General features: G+C 42.6%; 1 protein-coding gene across 1 annotated transcript in view; it reads right to left on the bottom strand.

The window, feature by feature from the left end:
* The window catches only part of SLC15A2 (solute carrier family 15 member 2), a 452,967-nt gene that overhangs the window by 286,116 nt on the left and 143,855 nt on the right, over positions 1-22,996 (bottom strand). Inside the window, exon 4 of the mRNA XM_085647327.1 lies at positions 18,184-18,325. Coding sequence (XP_085503453.1) covers positions 18,184-18,325 — 142 coding nt within the window. The remainder of the gene's footprint in view (positions 1-18,183; positions 18,326-22,996) is intronic.

Raw genomic sequence — 22,996 nt, forward strand, 5'->3', positions numbered from 1 at the left:
TCTGATCTGTTACTTTGCATGAATTCGATCTGATGGAAAAAGAATAACTTCCTGCCGAAAAAGGACCATTCTTCAAACCTGTACTCAATATTACCTGTTTACTCCATAGGACAGAAAATTCACCAAAATCTTCCTTGGCTTTTGCTTTTGAAGGCTCCTTTTGAAAAGGGTCTCTATGTACATGCTGTATCTCTTGGTCAAGATTAATGTCTGACCTGTCCCTCAAGGCTGTGCCACCCAGCATCGAGATTACAAAAGTCTTGATATTAGTCCCCTCCTGAGCCTCTGGAATATTAAAAAACCTAAGATAATTCCTCTAGTAGTGATTTTCGATCCTCTAAAGACCTCCCTTAGTCCTTGGTTATCCTTAGTCAACAGGCTTATCCGAGAAGTGTTTTTTGTGACATCCTGTCTAATCATGGCTACCTCCTCCTCTAATGCTCTGGTCGGAGCAGCCACTTCATCATGATTTTTGTCCTAGTGCAGTACAAGAAGTTTGGATATCCATCTGATTGGCCTCCGATACTTTGTATCTGTTTTTCATCTCCTCTTTTAAGTCCAGGAGAATGTCGGGCAATGATTCCTCTGGTTGCTTCCTAACTTCTGTCATCTGCTGACAATGCTCTTCAACTGAACTTGGCTTGTCTGCTACTGCAAGAGCCTCAAACTTGTTATTATTAGGAACCTGTTCTACGTAGCACAAGCCTTCACCTGACCCACTTTCTGCTTTGGGATTTATGATTTTGCTGGGTGCGATATCTCCACCAAAACAAACCCAGCAGTATCATTTTCCATGCTAAAAATCCACTGGCTTGCATCCTCTTCCAAACCTCTCTCAACACTATGTGAGGTCGGTAAGGTCAGGACTATAAAGAAGGATATAAGAGAAGGCGTAACCCTAATCTGAGGGGTGTGTGTGGAACCTTTCGGCCCTTACCAGGCAGCTTATCAGGTTTTCCAAATTTAGTAACAACAGCATCACATCCTCTGCCCTTCCAGGTAGGCATTTCTGCCCCTTCACTATATCCTTTGATTGGGTGGCAACATAAATCGGGGAAAAATCAAGCCCAGCACTTAGCCTTGTTGCTGTTGTCGCTCTGGTACACAGTGTGTACCTTAAGGTCTTGCCACCACCCTTACCCACCTTGTCTATGGGCTGACTGCTCCTATCCATAAGCGTAGGGTGCTGGGCCCACTTGACATCTTCTGGAGCCTCCCAGATACTCTACCAGCTATTCTCTTGGATCTGAGGGCTGCTGGAAGCCTCCAGGAATACAGCTGCAGAGGGCGGAAGGATCTCCTGACCTACCTGCTGACTTGTGCTGCCTCTGCCACTATTGCTGAGAGCCTGCGCGCGGGCTGCACTGCTCGGTTGTAATTCCTTGGCGGCTGGCTCCCAGTGGGAAATCATCACGTTAGCTGCCTCAGGATTAGACACCGCTGTGTTCCCTTCAGCGGACTGCTGCGGCGAGACCATCAAATGCAAGACAATGAGTAAACTTCACTAGATATGTGCCAAATTGGGGGGAGGTCGGGAAACCCACTCCATTGGAGAAGGCATTCTTCCAGGGGATGTCGCTCCGCTTAGCTCGCAGACGCCATGTTCCCTGCTACAATAAATCTTACTATAGTTAAAATTATGATCATGGGGAACAAAACAAAAAAATAGGCAATTAGAATTTGAATGCTTTTCAAATATTGAAAGAACCAGTATGCAAATGGCATTTGAACAAAATATCAAGTCTAAAATATCGACACACAAATATTGAGCTGTAAATATTGTGATACATTAATATTGTGATGTAGAAAAATCATCTACTTGAATATTTATTTTGTAAGGTAGGTAATATCAGTCTAAAACATATCTGTGTTGTTACTATCATTTACAAACTATAGTTGTAAAGAATATCACTTTTTAATTATCTTAATATATTTTAGTTTATATTGTAAATGGATATGCTATACATTGTATAATTGTTGTTAATGTTTTTAAACATAGATTGTAATTTTTAGTTATTTTTAATTTTAATTTAATTGTTAATTGTTATTTATAATGTCATAGTGGGTTGTGAGGCTTAGAGGGGTACAGGGTGAGAAGTTAATTATTTACAATTAATTAAAAACAATTTTTTTATTAATATCAATTATTTGATAGATAAATAATTATGTAAATTGTCTTATTATTTTATATTTTAAGTTGTATTTTAGGTGCAGGTTGTTGGATTTGTGGGGGTTAAGGGTGGGAGGGTAATTAAGTATAATTAATTAATAATTAATTATTGATTTATTATTAATTGTTTACCTTGTGTAATTATTATATTTTTTAGAGTTATTTCTTAGGTGCCAATTGTTGGGTTTGTAGGAGTAAAGGGTGGGAAGTTATTAACTATAATTCATAATTTTAAATATGAATGTATTATTGTTTATTTGAAAATGTATTATATAAATTTTGTATTTATTAGGTTTTCCAAGCTATATTTTGGGTGTAGGTTGTTGGGCCTGTAGGGGTTTAGGGTGGGAAGTTAATTAAGAAATAATGTATTGATAATAAGCTAATAATTTATCATAAATTATTTGAATTCATTATGTAAATTATGTAATTATCATATTTTTAATATCCATTTTAGTTGTGGGTTGTTTAGTTTGTAGGGGAAAAGGGTGGGAAGTTAACTAAGTAATAACTAATTAATTATACATTTGTATTGAAATATTGAATTTATTAATATTGTAAATTATTTAATAATGTAATTATTTTTGTTCTAGATATCAGGTGTGTTTTGTCCGTATTTGTAGGAGAATAGAGTGGGTAGTTATTGAAGTAATAATACATTAAAAGTTATGTATTCACTTAATAATTGTTTTATTTTTGCTTACTAATGTTAATTGTGTTATACTTTGTTTTACACTTACATTTTAATTGGTGGCTGTTATGTCTGTGGGAATATAGTGTGGCATTTCAATTAATTTAATAATATTTGATATTTAATTGATAATAATTATTCAAAATTGTAGTAACTATGTGATCAGTTTTAAAAACAATTAAGACACATAATTTTATGTTAAGATAGTTATACTGCACAAAGTGGAGTGGGAATAATACATGTTAGTCCTCCAGAGTCCAACGCTTTCCCTACTGTTGCACAGACTGCAAAGATAAAAGTGCAGTTCACCCCTTCGCTGTCCAACCTGTTCCCTACTGTTGCACAGACTGTAGTGGGAATGGCAGATGTACCCCTTTGTAGTCCAAAGCTTTCCCTACTACTGGAGTGGGGATATTACATTTTACCCCTTTGGTGTCTAATGCTTTCCCTAATGTTTCACAGCCTGTAGTGGGGATAATAAATGTTACCCCCCCACCCATTCCACCCCCGCACCACACCCCAGAGTCCAATGCTTTCCCAACTGTTGGACAGAATGGAGTGCGAAAAGCACATTTTACCTATGTGATGTCCAACCCTTTCCAACCGTTGCATAGACTGCAGTGAGTCTAGTAAATGTTACCTCTTCGGAGTTAAATGCTTTACCTACTGTTGCACTGATTGATGTGGGAATAGTAAGTTTTATCCCTCTGTTGTCCAAAACCTTCCCTACTGTTGCACAGACTGGAGCGGGAATAGTATATTCAGGGCTTAAAGTGGGCTGGGTCTCACTGGTGCTGAGCGCCGGCAGTTTTTTAAAGGGTGCCTCGAAACGGGTCTCTATCGGGCTCTGTTGTGTGACCTGGCACAGGCGGTCCATTTCTTTCTGGACTGCAGTGACAGCAGGCACATCATGTGCGCTGCTCACACTGCTCACTGCTCACTAGTGGAGAAGTAACTTCATGACATCATGCCAGGTGAGCGTTCTAGGGGAAGGCAAATCCTTTAAAGAGAGTCATTTTCTCTCTGTATTTCCCTTCTCTTTTTAGAAGCTCAGGAGCGGCAAAAATGTTGTGGTGTCACCAGGGCTTTAAGTGGAAGCTTTTTCAATATTATATATAAGCCATAGTTGCTGCTTATTTATCTTATGCAACTAACAACCACTGGCAAAGCCAATAGTACTGACTCGTTGTAGGTATAATGTTACTTGTTTTATCATATTTCTGGATGCAATGACAGAAACAGCAAAATGCAAGTCAGGCGGCACACTATGCTAAGCCCAGATTTTTAGCTTACGTGTTTTTAAGCCATACCCTTAATTACATTGACCAAGCCCCTTTGAGAGACCCCCCCAGTTTTTTCATCCCACTTAAAGCCGTGAGTATATTTTACCCCTTTGTTGTCCAACGTTTTCCTTAATGTCGCATAGACTGTAGCAGGAATAGTAAACTTTACCTCTCCGGAGTCCAAAGCTTTCCCTACTGTGATATACAATGTAGTAGAAATAGTAGTCAATTTTTCACGGATATTAGTACTTTTTAATATTGTTTAAATATATGTAATATTCATACTTGTTTATTTGTTCAATTTTATATTATTTTTGTTATTATTGGTATACACATTTATATATTCTTTAATGCTTTTTAATTATGTATTTTTTTCATTTCATTTGTTAATTATTTTACGTTTTACGTATATAGATATTCACTGAAAAAACCATAGGTTTCACACACGTTATAGTTAGGAATTAGCATTTAAAAAACCTTGCAAATTCACTGAAAAAACCATAGGTTTCACACATGTTATAGTTAGCGGAAATTTTACTGATAAAAAACCAATGAAATTCTCCCGTTATAGTTAGTGCAGGCAACTATAACTCACGCGACCGCAATCCTCTGCTGATGCTAATACTGTATTTAGACACTTATTTGCCCATGTCTTCTTCCATAAATTTTTAGCTATACATATATTACAAATATTTTTTTTTCATAAAGACACATATGTCATCAGCAGAAGATTGCGGTCGCGTGAGTTATAGTTGCCTGCACTAACTATAACGGGGGAATTTCATTGGTTTTTTATCAGTAAAATTTCCGCTAACTATAACATGTGTGAAACCTATGGTTTTTTCAGTGAATTTGCAAGGTTTTTTAAATGCTAATTCCTAACTATAACGTGTGTGAAACCTATGTTTTTTTCAGTGAATTTGTCCGTTTTTTTAAATGCTAAGTTACTTTACGCCATTCGTGGCGTGCGCGCCCACTTAACGCAGTTCGTTCCGTGCGCGCACGGTGCGCGAAGCGCACCGTGCGCGCACAGTGAGCACGCGGTGCGCTTCGCGCACCGCGCGCCCACTTTACGCAGTTAGTGCCGTGCACGCACGGTGGGCACGCGGTGCGCTACGCGCACCGCGTGCCCACGTTACGCTAGATGGGCCATGTACGCACGATGCGCTTCGCGCACCGTGCGCACATTGAGGACATATGATGCACTTCGTTTTGAAAGGTAATATTTAAATTTTTCACACCACTTATAAGCCATGCACAAATGGTGCCCTTCGGGCAACATTTGCACACGGGGTTGGGAGAGTGTGGATAATTTTTTTTTTTTTATATATTTTTACCGTACGCGTACGGTAAGCGTAATCGGCGAAATTAGCGAAAAAATAAAAATTCGGTTTTTGGCCTTGGGGGATCATTGGGGACTCCCACAATAAGGCTAGGTGTTTTGGAGCTGTCCAAACAGCCCCTTTACATGTTTTTCTGCTTTGTATTTTATTCCACACTCTCAGTGCGAGAGAGAAAATGGCGGCCGCCGCTTCCTGGTTTCGGCCGATTCGAATGTTTACTAAGATCTAAGAGCCAATCAGAATCGCGCTCGCGCACGCCACCGTACGCGTACCGTAAGCGTACCGTAAGCGCACCGTAAGCTGGCTCAGATATATATATTGATTTAAAGGCTATTTTCTCAGAATCTACTGAACAGATTTACACCAAACCTACAAAAGGCACTTCCTTGACCTGAGGACTACCTCTCTGCCAAATTTCTAGTAATTCTGTTCAGCCGTTCGGGCTGTAGCTGTGTCTAAAGGTCCTATGGAAAAATGCATGGGAAAAACGCGTTTTGGGACCCCCCTTTTATCTCAGCCCCCGCTTGACGAATCCCCCCGAGACTTTCAGGGTAGGAGCGGAGCGTAGCGCCCCACCTATTTTGAAAAATTTGCGAGGATTCGTCGACCGGCGCCAAAGTTATTCAAAATAGAATGTTGCGGATTTCCTATGGAAACGTGGTCCTAACTATAACTACCTACTGGCGACCGCCAGTAGGTAATATATAGGTGTACATATATATGTATGAGTAAATTTTAAAAAACACAATAAATGCAGTATAATGTGAAATATAATTTATGATAGTAGAGTTATGTCATATGTGTGTGCATATGTAAATTTGAAAACATATATTTATATATGTATGTGTGTATGTTTATGTAAGTATATATTTATATATAGTGTAAAATGTAACTTAAATGTATGTATTCTATATTATAGTTATGTTATATATTAACATATTTATTATTTACTATTTTAACCTATAGATTTCTATAGAAAATCGATATTTGTATCTTTTTTAATTATATTAGTGTAAAGCGATATTTTTTTAGATTTTTGTACCAACCCTCCTTTGTATAGGAAAATTATATTTTTGTGGTAGATATTTTTGACACAATATTTATGTATTACAATATTTACGTTCTCGATATTATGGGCCTGATTAGGATGTCGGACCGTTGAACCACCTACTGCTATTGCGGCGGTCAGAAGACTACCCGATAAGCAGACTCTGGTCCGACTGCCATATTTGGGTTTGACTGCTAGGCTGGTGGCTGGACTGTTGTCGGTATCACAGTAGGGGCATGCTGCGGCCATTGCAAGGGCTGCATCACATGCCGCCACCACGCATCACCTTCTGCACGTTTGTGCACTGTGTGCCATGCACCATGTCGTGCATGGCACCGTGTATGGAGGTAAGTGGGGCACTACAGAAGCCCCCAGGGACACGTTACATCACCCTACAACAGCTGGGGGGCCTGTTTGGGACCCCCAATCCCTTTTTGACAACCTTTTCATTTCGAGGATCCCGCCATGAGAAGGCTGTTGGAAAGGGATATCATAATCCCGACGGAGTTGTCTGCCTCAGTACTGCCGCCATTCTGGGATGCTCCTCCGACCACTGCACCATTGGGCTCTATGATCCTGGAGGAGATGGCAGTGTTGTGTCTGACAGCTGTGGGTCTGACCACCAGTATCATAATTCGGCTGTCGGACTGAAGGGCTGGTGGCGGTCCGACCGCCAAAATTCTAATCAGTCCCTATGCCACTGACCCATGCAAATCCCTTGGACTTCTCATAAACAGTGGTTAATTTCCACCCCAAAACAATCCATTATGAATAGAGCCTCCTCCCTGCTCTGCTAAAATGTAAGTTCAATTCACTGGGAATTTGTTCTTGCAGACGTGTAGCAATTGCTTTGATCTAACCTAAGAACATCAACCTCAGTTTACGCTTGTATAGTTCATGAACATTGCAGAAAAAAAAATCCTATATTTTTGGAAAACTAACTAATATGGGGCATTATATAAATAAATACAGAATATGTTATTGTTTATACATTTCATTCATGACAATTGTTTTATGTGCCATGGTTTTAATAAACTACAATGAATACATTTTGTATTGGATGTATTGAAAATGCCAGTACTTGACACCAACGATTCATTGTTCAATCCTTGACCTTAATAAATCAAAGAACTTCCAATTATTCTGTAGGGTTACAGCAATAAGATGTAGGATGATGCAAACAATGCTGAAACGTTTCATTCTAACAGGATCGTCATCAAGGCTGTAAAAGTTAAACAGTTGATCGGAATAGGTACATCATCCTGTGCTAGAAATGATAAAGGAAACAGAACTCAATGATTTGCAGAGAGATATGCCATGCAAGTAATATTAGTGAATCACTGGTGAAAAAAATAACTTACAGATGGGAAGGTGTACAGCAAGGTTAGATCACATGTATAATACCTACCAGAGGGGAAAAGTGAACTAATACAGGTAAAGTCAGAAGCAGTTCTGTGATGCACCCTCACAGATTGCCTGGGCAGAATAGTTCTAGAAATGCTGGTAGATGAAAGAATTTGTGAGTGCTACTGAAGTGAGGAATGGAAATACAAATGTGCAAAAGCCTTTCTCACAGAGTAATGAGATATTGCCTAATAGATAAGTGACCCAACAATTGGAATCAGGTAGTTAGAAGAAAGTCAGAGGCATCAGCCAGCATTTAAATAATGAGCACAAACTCAACAGAAGAAAGGAAAATGGAGAAATCACAATACCGATCAAGGACGAGTGGGTCACAACAAGCTGAAAAAGTTATGTAAATATTGTAGCCCAGAAATGCCAGTAATGATCAGGTAAAGATGGAACAAATTCAATAAAAATGCAAGAAAGGCAGTGAGCCACAATACTTATAAAAAAAGATATGTCATCATGTTTGAAGTGAATAAAGAATGCCAAGGGTGAGGGAGTATGTAAAAATCTCGAAAAATCATCAGGAGACCATGAGTAATGGAATGGTGAAAAAGGTAGCAATGGTCATCTATTATTCAAAAAAAGAGAAGGGAAAATTGAGATATTTTTTTTCTATCAGGGATATTGACAGGCGTGGTCAGGTACAATGGAGTAATCATGAAATATGCACCCACAAATGAATTACTCTAGAGTATTATTGGAGTATGTAATGGTGTATACTCGAATTGGGAAAAACCATGTGCTGGGTCAATGATAAAAAAGGAAGTAAGTAAATGGTAAGAGAACGCCAAACATAGTGCTGTATGAGCATGGATTAAGAAATAGATGTTGAAATGTGAATAGTACATGTCAGAAACATTGTACTTCAGTTTAAAAGGATAATACAGTATTCACAGCTCCCAATTTGATTTGCAGGTGATATATATTTCTCAGAAACTCCTCAGTTTAATGCCAGACCTATATGGTTCATATTACGGTATCAGGATATTAACTTATAGTTGTGCACCAGCAAATTAGTGGTACACTAAAGTGTGTCAGAATCATTATTATGCACAGCTAGATAAAGCAGTAGTGCCACTATGCAGGAGGTTTGCATTTGATTTGATTTATAGATGCTCACAGAGCTTCTGATAATACCGAAATAGTACTGAGTTGATGGTATTGAAAAATCTCCCATATCCAAAGGAATGCTACTTTCTGAGGAGAATCTACCTATCAAATTTACTTCCCTATAGACATACTGTGACCTAGTAAATCCTAATAGTGGTTTCTCTTACATATTTCACACTTATTACAGAAATCAGAGTATCTTCCTTTACAACTCAACATTAAATCATGCCCTTTGTGTCTATTTGCTTTTGGCAGGCCAACAAGATAGAACAATTTGATTTCTAGCAGAGACTTACCACTAGCTAACCAAGGAAACAGTCTGGACTGTTTAATTCTCCACAAACATGATGAGAATGTTATTCAGTCAGCAGGAATCTGGAGTAAAACGTGGAACTTGAATAAACATGGAGGTCCAGAGTAAATAACTTAATCCCAAACATATCGTAGATCACACACACAAAAACAAGATTTAAAGCGACTTGCGGTGCAGTTGAAAAGTCTTTATTAAAATAATGCCTACTAAACCCAATCATAATGGACAAAAAGAAACAGGTAGCTCTGAAGTGCTTAGAACACACCACTTCTCTTAACGTTTACTGACATCACTGTGTGTCTATACAGGTGTTGTTTTTTCTTTAGCATCAAGATGACTTGTAGGTGAACATGTGCTCAACAAGTTTAGTTCCAGATTGAATGAAAGTACAACCTGAAGTCATAGGTAAATCTACCTTCTCAAACATGGTGGGCAAAGCAACCGTAGTACACCAACAGAAGCCTGAAACATTAATAAATGAGGAACACGAAACTGTTCCAGGACCTGAGAGAAGAATGGAGAGAAGAACTGACAAGGAACTAACATTTTTCTGCATTTGACTTAAAGAGGCTCTTACTTCAATAAAAACTGACATAGATCATCTAGCCCACCGATGGGAAGAAGTGGAATACAAAATAACCGTTATAAAAGAGTAAGATGTTTCAAATTCAAGAGGACCTTCTCGCTACGAATGCCCAAATTTAGGTATTAGTTGACGATTGTTAGGACCTTGAGACCTGTACTAAATGTGATAATATTAGGATCAGGTGTGGGCCACGAACACCACTCCACTGGGGGGAACAACCTTTACAACGCAACTTTTACAACGCACTACACTTACAACGCATTTTTTACAACGCAAAATCCATTACAACGCATTCCATTACAACGCATGACACTACAACGCATTTTTAAAAACTACCTTTACAACGCATTCCATTACAACGCATACTACCTTTACAACGCATACCATTACAACGCATAATATTACACTACACTATCCAACACTTACCCTACTGTTGCACCCCCTGGAGTTAGAATAGTAATTTTTACCCCTATACTATCCAACACTTACCCTACTGTTGCACCCCCTGGAGTTAGAATAGTAATTTTTACCCCTATACTATCCAACATTTACCCTACTGTTGCACCCCCTGGAGTTAGAATAGTAATTTTTACCCCTATACTATCCAACACTTACCCTACTGTTGCACCCCCTGGAGTTAGAATAGTAATTTTTACCCCTATACTATCCAACACTTACCCTACTGTTGCACCCCCTGGAGTTAGAATAGTAATTTTTACCCCTATACTATCCAACACTTACCCTACTGTTGCACCCCCTGGAGTTAGAATAGTAATTTGTACCCCTATACTATCCAACACTTACCCTACTGTTGCACCCCCTGGAGTTAGAATAGTAATTTTTACCCCTATACTATCCAACACTTACCCTACTGTTGCACCCCCTGGAGTTAGAATAGCAATTTTTACCCCTATACTATCCAACACTTACCCTACTGTTGCACCCCCTGGAGTTAGAATAGCAATTTTTACCCCTATACTATCCAACACTTACCCTACTGTTGCACCCCCTGGAGTTAGAATAGTAATTTTTACCCCTATACTATCCAACACTTACCCTACTGTTGCACCCCCTGGAGTTAGAATAGTAATTTTTACCCCTATACTATCCAACACTTACCCTACTGTTGCACCCCCTGGAGTTAGAAAAGTAATTTTTACCCCTATACTATCTAATACTTACCTTAAATGCAATTTAATATTATGCGTTGTAATGGTATGCGTTGTAAAGGTAGTATGCGTTGTAATGGAATGCGTTGTAAAGGTAGTTTTTTAAAATGCGTTGTAGTGTCATGCGTTGTAATGCAATGCGTTGTAATGGATTTTGCGTTGTAAAAAATGTGTTGTAAGTGCATGCGTTGTAAAAGTGTGCGTTGTAACGACATACATCCCTCCACTGGTGGTGTTCATGTATTTTAGAAAACTCTGCGCTCTGCTTGGAGCACAGAGTTCATCAGGGACTCTGTGGCCGCCACATAGCTGAGTTTGTGGGACCGGGGAGGCTTGAGGTTTACCAGAAGCGGTGTTTTGCTGCTGCACAGCGCACCCCTTGGTTTCTGCCTCAATGCAGACTAGTTGACACTGTGCAAAGGACACGGTGGATAGAGATTACTCTGTGGATCACTTTGTTTCCATTGGTCTCGCAGAGTGTCTGGACTGTGCATGCAACATTGGAGAAATCCTCTGAGGAGTCTCGGTACCCATGAATGCATTCTGTCCCTTGACACGGATGCCAAGAGTAGTGCATATGGTGTGCTTTGCGAGCCTAGTGGTGGATTGGGCTAGTACATTGTGGTTTCGCTTGAAGGGCTTGGAGGCACTTCCGTTGTTTACATTTGAGTCCTCCTGGACTGGGGCCACTAAACCCTTCTTGTGTGCTTGTTTGTGTTTTGTGTTTTGCAGTTGCAGAGTGGCGTAAACTCGACCCAAGGGTGTATTGATTGCGTGTCCACTGGTTGCATTGCAGTGCACTCCCTTCTCACAGAGGACGCTGCCTGATGTTTGCTTTTGCTTGCTTTATTTAGTGTTCACAGCACTTATGGTGTGCTTGTGCCCTGCAGATTGAGATACACCGTGGAGGGGGGGAGATTTGTCCTGGCAGAGGCTGCAGATGGATGCCAGTGACTCTGAGACATGCAGGCTTGTTTTTTGTTCTGACATGAGCTAATTTTGTGGGGGCTAGTGTTGTGAGGTTCACTTCACGGTCTACATTAGTCTGTAGACAGGTTGGAGCTCATGGCAGTATAGATTTCCCCAGTCAGGTTTTTCAAGAGGACGTTAGAATGCACAGCAATGCTTTGGAATTGGGATACAGCGGCATTCCACTGCACGTGGAACTCTACGGAATTTCACTGAGGGGGATATGTACAATGAAGTGGCAGAGCGTGTCGTTACCCTCCTGGGATTAACGACATGCTCTGCCACTTCGGAAACACAAGACTGCACCATATTTACAAGAATGTGGTTCAGCCTTGCATTTCCCCCTAAGATGGAGCTAAAGTTAACAACTTAGTACCAACGCAGGTACCCTTGCACCAGAGTGCAAGGGTGTCTGGGTGCAGGGGAGGATTGGTTATGTGTACGAAGGTGTCCCTTCCTGCCCATAAATAATCCTAAAATGCCATTTTGTAACTTTCATGTGTGCTGCTTCATGCAGCACACATGAAAGTTACAAAATGGCATTTTTGAAAAAGGTTTGTTTATGTACTGGAAGGGACACCTTCCTGTACATAAACAAACAGTGGCATTTTGCTTTTTCTGTGTGTGCTGCACAAGGCAGCACACATGGAAAAAGCAAAAAAATAATGCATTTCTCCTTGTTTTGCCAACTTAAGACCAGGATTTTCCTGGTCTTAATTTTGGCGCTGCCTCCTATGTACGCCACCCTTGTACTTAGGGGGCAGCGTCAAATACAATGGATGTTGCGGTGGAATGCCCACCGCAACACCCACTGCACGCCCCTTTCACGCTAAACATAGCGTGAAAGTGTGACTTATGTACAAGGCAGCATTAAGCCACGTTATGTGGCTAAACGCTGCCTTGTACATAAGGCAAGGCCCCTATCGCTACAGGAACATCACAAAAAGTGATGTTCCCATGAAAATAGGGGCTTGTACATATGCCCCTGAGTTTTAAGGTAACTCAGTGGAATTCCGCTCAGTAGAACTCCATGAGTTCCGCCCACACCTAATTAGGATGGACAATGTAAAATTGACAAAAATGACATCTTGGACTATATAAAAAACATATTTAACAAAATCCTTTCTCACACCTAGGAGAATAAGTAGATATCGAATGAGTGCACCGAGTGGGAAAAACAAGGACCGGCTTAAAAAAAAGATCATTATGCATCATCACTAAAATATTTTCCTATCCCCAGAAAGAACATCCGATAAAAGAAGCAAGATGTGAAGGACCTATTACGTTCAACTGGGACAAGATCATTCTCCTGCAAGACTTTGCTATGCTAATAAAAAGAAAAAATAGTGGATAAAACTGGAACACGGGCACTGGTAAGGAAAGGATATATATGGTGTGGTTTTGCTAGAGGGCTAATGTCTCTATCCAGATCCTTTCTTAATCTGATTTACTCTTTTTCCCGCCGCTGCTTCCCCTGCAGTCCCGCCCCCTCCCCTACTTAATGCTGACCGCTGCAGGGGAGCGCGTGTGATGCCTTGACCTCTGGTCCAGGCCAGCACTCCCCAGTAGCTCCGGCTCCCTGTCGCACTGCTCCGGCTCTGAGATCCTCCGTAAGTAGAGTTTGCGCCATCAGCACGCCCCAGGTGTCTTCCGTTTTGCCTGCTGTTTCGTTTTTGGCATTGTAATCCCCCTTTTCTCATGTGTTCTTAGTTGCTTCGTCCTTGTGTGTGTATAATTTATTGTTCCTCCATTGTACTGTGTATCATACTCTGTACTCTTTTTCCTGCCACTCCAGCCCCTGCGGCCCACCCCCTGACACAGCCTCGCTCCCGCCACCCTACCGCTTGTGCCGCCCCCTCCCCCACTTAATGCCAACCGCTGAACGGTAGCGCAGCGGGCGCGCGCAGTGGGTGCGCCACTGGCGTGCCAAAGGCGCGCCTAAGGCAAGCCCGTCTGCGACCCGTCCGCGACCAGCACCAGGGACCCTGGTTCTACGTGGCCTCACCACTACAACGCAGCCACGCTCCACGCACTTAATCTTGGGAGACACGCCACTGTGCAAGATCCTCGCCGAACACCACCCACGGACAATTCTCGTGCAGACCCTGCCGCAGATCTTTCACCATCGACAGAGCCCCCGCGGCCGCCGAAGAAAAACCCAATGCACACACCACCGAAACCCTGACTTGCATCCTGCTCAACGTGCACTCCCAGCACCGACACGCCATTGAGATCTGGGACCTACTCAACACCCTCTCGCCCGACATTGCCTTATTCACAGAAACCTGGACCAACACCAACTCTGGTCCGGACCTCGCCACTGCCATCCATGACGGCTACAAGATCCAGAGAAAGGACCGTCTGCTCCGTCCAGGAGGAGGACTCTCCATCGCACACAAGACCCACCTCTGACTCTCCACATCCAGCACAGAACACCTCCACTTCCAGACCCAGACAAGCCCCAGGACCAATCTACGCGGCACCCTCATCTACAGACCACCAGGACCTCGCATCCTCCACGCAACCACCATCGCTGAGCTTGCTGCACCGAATGCCATCACCTCCACGGACTCTACATGCTACTCAGGGACCTGAACTTCCACCTCAACAACGACAGCGACCCTGACTCCAATACTCTCCCGACAACCTCACCAACCTAGGGTTGAAGCAGCTCATCAACACACCCACCCACAGAGCAAGTCATACCCTCGACTCCATCTTCGCGGGAGGAACAAGCATCCGCTTCCGCCACACCACCCAGCCCCTTTGGACTGACCACCACTGCCTCCATTTCACCTTCAACACCACCACTGCACCCAAACCTGCCCCACGCCCGCCACAACAGAACTGGAGCAAGGACACAGAGGAGCACCTCAACACCACTGTCCGTCAATACCACCCCATCGCAGACACTGACAACAACTCCTCTGCCAGGAAATTTCACTGCTGGACCTCATGCTGCGCTGACAGGCTCGCACCCCTCTGCCCCACTCGCCAAACAACGCCCACTGAAAGCCACATGGTTCACCACAGAACTACAAGAAGCCAGACGCACCTGCAGACGCCTAGAGAAAACATGCAGAACTCTGAAAACCACGGAAGCACGGAACGACCACAAGAGCACCTTAAAGGAATACCACCAGCACATAAGAGACACCAAACGGACTTTCAGAAGAGACAAAATCCAGACCAATGTGACCAATGCCAAGGAACTGTTCAACATCATTCAGCAGTTCGCAAAACCCACCTACGAAGCCACAGACGTCACACCCTCCCAGGAACTCTGCGACAAGCTCAGCTCCTACTTCCATCTTAAGATCAAGGCCCTCTACGACAACGTCAGCGAACCAACGACGAGCACCACCCCCCTACCTACCGCCACCGATACGCCGACCATCACGTCCTGGGACCCCGCTACAGTCGAACTTATCACAGCAACCATGAAGAAAACCCACTCAGGAGCCCCAACAGGCCCCTGCCCAACGCACATCTTCCACAGAGCCGCCACCATCATCGCATCTGAACTAGGACGCACCATCAATACCTCCCTTAGATCAGGCATCTGCCCAGACGACTGGAAACGGGCAGACGTAAAACCCCTCCTCAAAAAACCAGCAGCCGATCCAACGGACCAGAAAATCTACCGGCCCATCTCTCTCCTCCCCTTCACGGCCAAAGTCACAGAGAGACTCGTAAACGTCCAGCTGACTGCCGTCATAGAAGAAAACTCCATCCTGGAGGCCTCCCATTCTGGATTCTGCAGTAACCACAGCACCAAGACCGCCCTCCTCGCTGCCACTGACGACATCCGCATGCTACTTGACCAGGGACACACCACGGCCCTCATCTTTCTAGACCTCTCTGCAGCCTTCGACACCATCTCTCATCGCACTCTCGCAGCCAGGCTGCACGACGCAGGAATACAAGGAGCCGCCCTCGACTGAATCCAATCCTTCCTCTTCGGCAGAACCCAGAGGATCCAACTCCCTCCCTTCCTCTTCAAACCCATGTAAATCAACTGCGAAGTACCCCAGGAATCATCACTCAGCCCCACTCTTTTCAACATCTACATGGCCCCCCTCACCACCATCGTCAGACAGCATGGGCTCAGCATTGTATACTACGCCGACGACACCCAGCTCATCCTCTCGCTCACAAACAACCCCGATGACATCAGGCTCTGTTTCCAGGAAGGTATGAAGAACGAGGCAGCTTGGATGAAGGACAACTGCCTGAAGCTATGCTCAGAGAAGATCGAGGTCCTCATCCTTGGCCCCTGCACCTCCGCCTGGTACAACACCTGGTGGCCCTCAGCCCTAGAGAGCCCACCCACCCCTAGAGACCACGCTCGGAACCTCTGCATCATCCTTGACTCCTCCCTCTCCATGAACCGCCAGATCAACACTGTCACCTCCACTAGCTTCAACTGCCTCCGCATCCTCCGTAAGACCTTCAAGTGGATCCCCCCAGACTGCAGAAGGACCGTCACCCACGCACTCATTACTAGCTGACTGGACTATGGCAACGCCCTCTACGCCGGAATCAACAAGACTCTCCTGCACAGGTTCCAGACCATCTAGAACGCCGCTGCCAGACTCATCCTCGGGACACTGCGCCATGAGCACATGACCCAACACCTACAAGGTCTCCACTGACTCCCAGTTGAGAAGAAGGCCAACTTCAAACTCCTCACCCACACCTACAAATCCCTCCACAACATCGGACCCAAATACCTCAACGAGAGAGTATCCTTCCACATACCCAAGAGGAACCTCCGCTCAGCCAACCTCGCCCTGGCAGAGGTCCCCCACATCCACAGAAACAGAACCGGCGGGAGAGACTTCTCCTACATTGCGGCCAAAATCTGGAACAAACTCCCTGTGAACATCAGAAGCTCCCCGACCCTGCACAGGTTCAGGAAGGACCTCAAAACCTGGCTCTTCGACTAATCCGGATCCGCCTCCAAACCCCACCCCCCTCAGCTCCTTGAGACCCTCACGGGTGAGTAGAGCGCTTTACAAACCCCTGATTGATTGATTGATTGATTGATTGATTGATTGATTGATTGATTGATTGATTGATTGATTGATTGACTGATTGATTGATTTAATACATTTCTAATTGAGTGTAAATATTTGTCAAGTAAGTTGACGTCTTTCTACGACTTGGATCTATTTATCATAATTCAGAAATTAGTTGAAGATAAATGTTTGTATGGAGGTAGCTTATTGTCAAATGCTCTGAGTAGGAACATACCATCATGGTAGTGGCTTATAGAGTGGAATTACATCCATCTCCACTAACGTCTATGATAATGATATTGGTCCCAGTTCAGTAATGTCTGATCCACATTGAGTACAGAAGTTTGTTGTACCATAAGATTATTAATTTATGAACATGCACTAATTATTCTTCCTCTTAATGGTCCCTCAAGATGATCTCTTTTGGTTTTCAGCTCTCATCCGTATGCAAGATTTACTAACACAGGGCAGAAACTCCTTAATATAAGCTCTGTTTGCCTTCTAGTCCTATAACTAGCTTAAAGTGTTCTGCTTGTTGATTTGCCTTCTGATGTAGGCCAGAAATGACTACTTAGTACTTGTACCTTATCAAGAAAACAAAATGCATTAATTCACTCCATTTGCATACAAGAGACTTGGGTCATTATTTAGGGTTTGCTCAATGGGATACTCCACAAAACCCTCCGCCAGGCTGTAAAGGCCCCTTAATACAGTGAATAGAGTATCCCACCTGCTTAATTATAAATAAAGCCCTTGGATAGCACTAGTTTCAAGACCTTGATGAAGATTGGTGATTGTGAAATTATGTCATTACACCAATCTCGATTGCATGAGGCGAATTTAGGATATATTAATCTAGGTTTGTTTGTTGTTCACTACACAAATAAATAAAATATAAGCAATTATTTACTGACTTCCATAGTGCAATATCCTGCAGCAACAGGGCACTCTCCCAGTACATTTTTTTCTTTGACAAAAGCCTGAGACAGAAACATGATGTGGAAAACTCGCTAGGTGACACCACACAGATACCTATTAGAATTGACTATTACAGTGAAGGTTCTTCTTACTTGAATTTTCCGAGCCAGGAATCAGCAATGAGAGCACCAAAAACCGGGGTAAAGTAGCAGAGTCCAGTGAAGGCATGATAGATGGTTGTGGATAGATTTTCATCCCAGTGCAGAAAATTGAGGAAATATAAAGTGAGCACAGCTAAAAACAAAAGGAATAATGCATCAAATCTCAGTGCATAACTATTACAATGCAGTGGATTAAAGCACATATATTGCAGTAATCACAAGCTGTTTGACATTTCAACAAGTGATTAAAACGTGGACTTTTTCACACAAATTTCTTCAGGTAATGCCCGGTCGAATTCACATAGTGAAAACTGCATATTTACAAGTGTGCATTTCAGAATTGGGGAAACATGCAGTATTAGTGTGTAATGCCCCATTTCAAAGACCTTCTTTCAGCTATATTTACTGGGTGCAGTATTACCTTCTGCTGATTCTGATAGTATTTAGGCCGAGTCTATTTTCAGCATTCGAACTGGAAGAAAGCCCTGGATCTCAAGAAACAAAGAGTTACTATCTATAACTCACTGTAAAGCTTCCTAAAAAGGACCCAGTTGACAGAAGTGTTTTCAGTGTATATCACTGTGACAACAAAATCTTATAATTTACTTGTGCCTCAAAATATTGCCATTCACAAACAGTGACTTTGCCTATATGTCCATCATCTAGGCAAAATGTGCAAAAATGTAATAGTACTAAACTTCACATGGATGTGTAGCAATGCGTGTTCATTGTCAAGGGCCAAAGAATAGCAAATTTTAAGAAGCCAGAAAGAATTAGAGTCTTTTAGGTATTCAAACAATGCCTGACCAACAGTTGCTACATTTATTTAAGTGCTAAACCTTCACACTAACGAACCAGGTAAAAGTGGTGGAGATAGTTAGTACAGTGCATGAATACCATACACATATTTCACTGCATGAGCAATATACTTATTGGCCCCAATGAAAAACGTGTGAAAAACCTAGTAGGTATGTTATGCTCACATGTCTATACAAAGATTACTCATTCAGTAATGTACAACAATTAAAGGCAGATTCAATAACACTGTGCTCCAGTGCAATGTCACAAAACCTGATGCAAACCAGAGCAAAGTGTTGATAAAGCAGACTATTCACAAACTGCATTTTACAGTACATTTAGAAGTACTACAATATTATTACCCACCTACTCTGAAATGCTATTCACTAACCTACAAGTGTAGGTTCAGTCTCCGCTTCTCCTACCTTTTTCTGTGAGGAGATCTTCACCCCGACTGCAAAGTCGCTTCTCGTAATCATATGTTTGAGCAGTAAATGTGGGACGGACATAAGAGAGAGGCTGGAAAGTGATGAATACGGACTGCTAAATGGGAGGAGTTTTCGGAGGAATATGGAAGGCTTAATGGAGGGTTAGGGATGGGCCTGGGGAGTGACATGCACCCACCCACAATAGACTGATTATGAGTTTGGCAGTCCATGGATCGCCAAACCCATGTTGTTAGTGCAGCTACCGCAGCACTGGCTGTCGGACCGCTTTATTATGACTGCGATGGTCGGACTTCCATGGGACCGACGCAACCACTGGGGACTGCGATCCCTGGCAGTGGAGCCATGGTCTGAGGCTGCAATATTCTTGGCTGTGCCACCACACTCATAATCAGGTCCTAAGTTCATTGCTACTTACTTCTAAAGTTGCCACATCCAAAAAGGACACGAATCTGTAGTAAATGTAGTTCAGTATCTGGGAAAGAACTGGGGCCCCTGTTTGCAGGATAAATTAGCCCATAACAGGGAATATACACAATATGTAAAAACACACCGGGGTACGGTATGTTACAAATTATTCGGGCAAAAAACTCTAGGACAATAACAATAATAATTTTAAAAAAGCAAACAATTATTTAAAAAACTAATATCAAAAGATTATTTATTTTTCATTTTTTTCAAATTTATCAAAAACATTTCTTTTGTGTGAATACATATATTTTTAATATATATATAGGATTTTTTTTTAATAGTTTAAAAAGATTTGATGTTGTCATACTTCTCAGTGAACACATTAACAGCAGTAATATGTAATACAAATGTATGAAAAACTGGTAATTCATTACACCATAAGATACATAATCATTAATCAATCATGATATATAATCCAAATATCGAAACGATGTGCAGAGACTGGCGGTTTGTTGTCAAAGTTTTTTGCCTGCATAATTTGTGAAATACCATGCCCAGGTGTGTTTTTACATATTGTAAATGTAGTTCAGCGCACACCTCGAGTAAGTCCAGCACCACTCATTGTCAACCACAGGGACTGCAACTCCCTCTCATAGAAAATAATGAAGGTAAGGTCTTAAAAAACACCCATATAAAATAATGTTAACATAATTTTAGTTCTACTTAATTATATATATATACATATTGACAAAGGCCTCTTGAAGGCTGAAACGCGTCTCTCCTCGTGCTTGGGATTGAGGGCGACCTGAATAAATAAAAAGATGCCGAATCCGGAACCATCTTGAGTCCGTGCCTTCTTCCATAGAGCTTCTGTGGGAGGTGGTTGTTTGTTTCATATATATATATATATATATATATATATATATATATATATATATATATATATATATATATATATATATATATATATATATATATATATATATATATATATATATATATATATATATATATATATATATCAAGCCAAGACACTCCTTCTGGAATTCCTAGCCCGTAGAGGGGTGGCGCGATGCCGGCGGAGTACACCGGTAAATCAATATGTCCAAGAACGGAGTTCCGATCGCACTCTCAGGCTAACACAAAAAACAACCAACAGTCCAAGTTGAAGTAAAGGGGGTTTATTCACACCATAAACCCTCCGTGACGGCCTTAAGCGGGCCCAGAAAAGCAATGGATACAGCTTAGCGATATATCTCTGAACGACCGCCTGCCCAGATCATACATTAAGGGTGTTAGTGGTTAGTGGGATGTTATGGGGAAGCATCACTAGGTCGCTCAAAATCTTATGCTCAGACCTGTAGATTTCATCTACATTGTCAAACCCCTATAGCTTAGCTCCATAAAGCGCTGAGCTAACTGCCTTGGCATCATAAACCGTGAGGGCTGGAGCAACTGGTGTGCTTTGCGAACAGCAATGTTCTTTACCTTGTACCCCGACCACACGTTTGTGGCTCAAAAGCATTTTGGCTAGATGGGCCCTCCACAGCATTTTATCTGAGAGTCAAATACCAAGATAGTCAAAGGTACTGACTCTCTCCAAGTGGGGCCCATCCAGCATGAGGTTGTTTCTAAATGATTTGTGGGGTTTGAATGTCATGAACTTAGTCTTTGAGATATTAATGACCAATATTAATGACCAATCCCCGGGAATCTCAGAAGGATTGGAATCAGTTCAATAGTTTTTGCAGCCCAGCTGGTGTCTTAGACACCAGCAGGGTATCGGCAGCAAACAGGAGGGTCGGTACTTTGTCACCTGCCAGGGCTGGAGCGTCAGTTGGGTCTTCTTGCAAAAAGCTGACCACCCCGTTCACATATAACGAGAACAGGGTGGCCACCATACCACAGCCCTGGCACCTCCCCTGCTGACGGGAATCTGTTCCGTCAGCTGGCCTTGAGTCCCCCATCTCACCTGTGCATAGTTGCCCTTATGTAATCGGACCAGTAATTTGAGGAATAGGGGAGGGATGCCCATGTCTCCAAGTATCTGCCACAACCTGTTCCTGGATACCAGATCAAAGGCAGTCTTTAAATCGATAAATGCGAGATAAAGGCTGCCCTTGCCAATCACCACAACTTTCCAATATATGAGGAGCAGCCTAAATACCTGGTCAACCGTTCCAGTGCTGGCCCTAAAGCCTGCCTTGTAGTGGGAAAGGACATCTCCATCCTCTGCCCAGGATTGGGTCCTCTGTAGCAGGACTCTGCCCACTACCTTCTGCATTGCGTGGATCAGACTAATTGGTCTATAATTTGAGGGGTCCTGTCTGGGACCTTTTTATAAATCGGGACCACCTCTGCGCTCTTCCAAGATTCTGGTACTGGGGACCCGCTGGAAATGGCATTAATGAGTAACTGAATATATTGTGCCAAATTTGTGGGGTCTATGAGAAATAAATCTCCAGGCAGACCATCTGGTCCAGGAGCTTTAGCGGGGACTGTACTTCTTATTGCGGCTTCTATTTCGACCAAGGAAAAGGGTTTACTAGTATTGCCAGCAAAGGGGGAGTATGTGGGGTCACATGTCCCCTCCAGACATATATCCTCTGTCCCAGAGTAGAGCTTCCCAAAATGATCTTGCCAGTCTTGGCTTGGTATATGATTGGGGATTAGGCCTGAATCTTGTCGGGCCGGCTAACAAGGGTCCAAAATAAATTGGTGTCCTTTGCTAGACTAGCATCCTTCAAATCCTGCCAGTGCGATTCGTCCTACATATTCTTTGTTTGAAGCAAAGCTGTTCTATAATTCTTTCTTGCTGTCTTATTCGAAGGGCAGTTCTTACTTCTAATTGCTAACGCTAAGGCCTGCCTCTTATGCTTGCAATCTTTCGTATACCATGAGTGCTGATTTATTTGGGGCACACCTGACTTGCTACTCTTACTGGGTGCTTGAAAGCATACACTCAGCTGTTCCATTGTGCTAAGTGGATGGTAGGGATGTTTACCAACACATCTATACCTATGACTGCGTCCTGGAGTTCTAGCGTATTCGTGGTCAGGACTTGCCGGATTCCAGCTATTTTTGAGTCTTGTTAGGAAACCTTGCGATATTTTAGGCACCTTTTACAATTTGAGGGGACAATCTCTTTA

The sequence above is a fragment of the Triturus cristatus genome, chromosome 3_2, assembly GCF_964204655.1.
Source record: "Triturus cristatus chromosome 3_2, aTriCri1.1, whole genome shotgun sequence".
Taxonomy (NCBI): domain Eukaryota; kingdom Metazoa; phylum Chordata; class Amphibia; order Caudata; family Salamandridae; genus Triturus; species Triturus cristatus.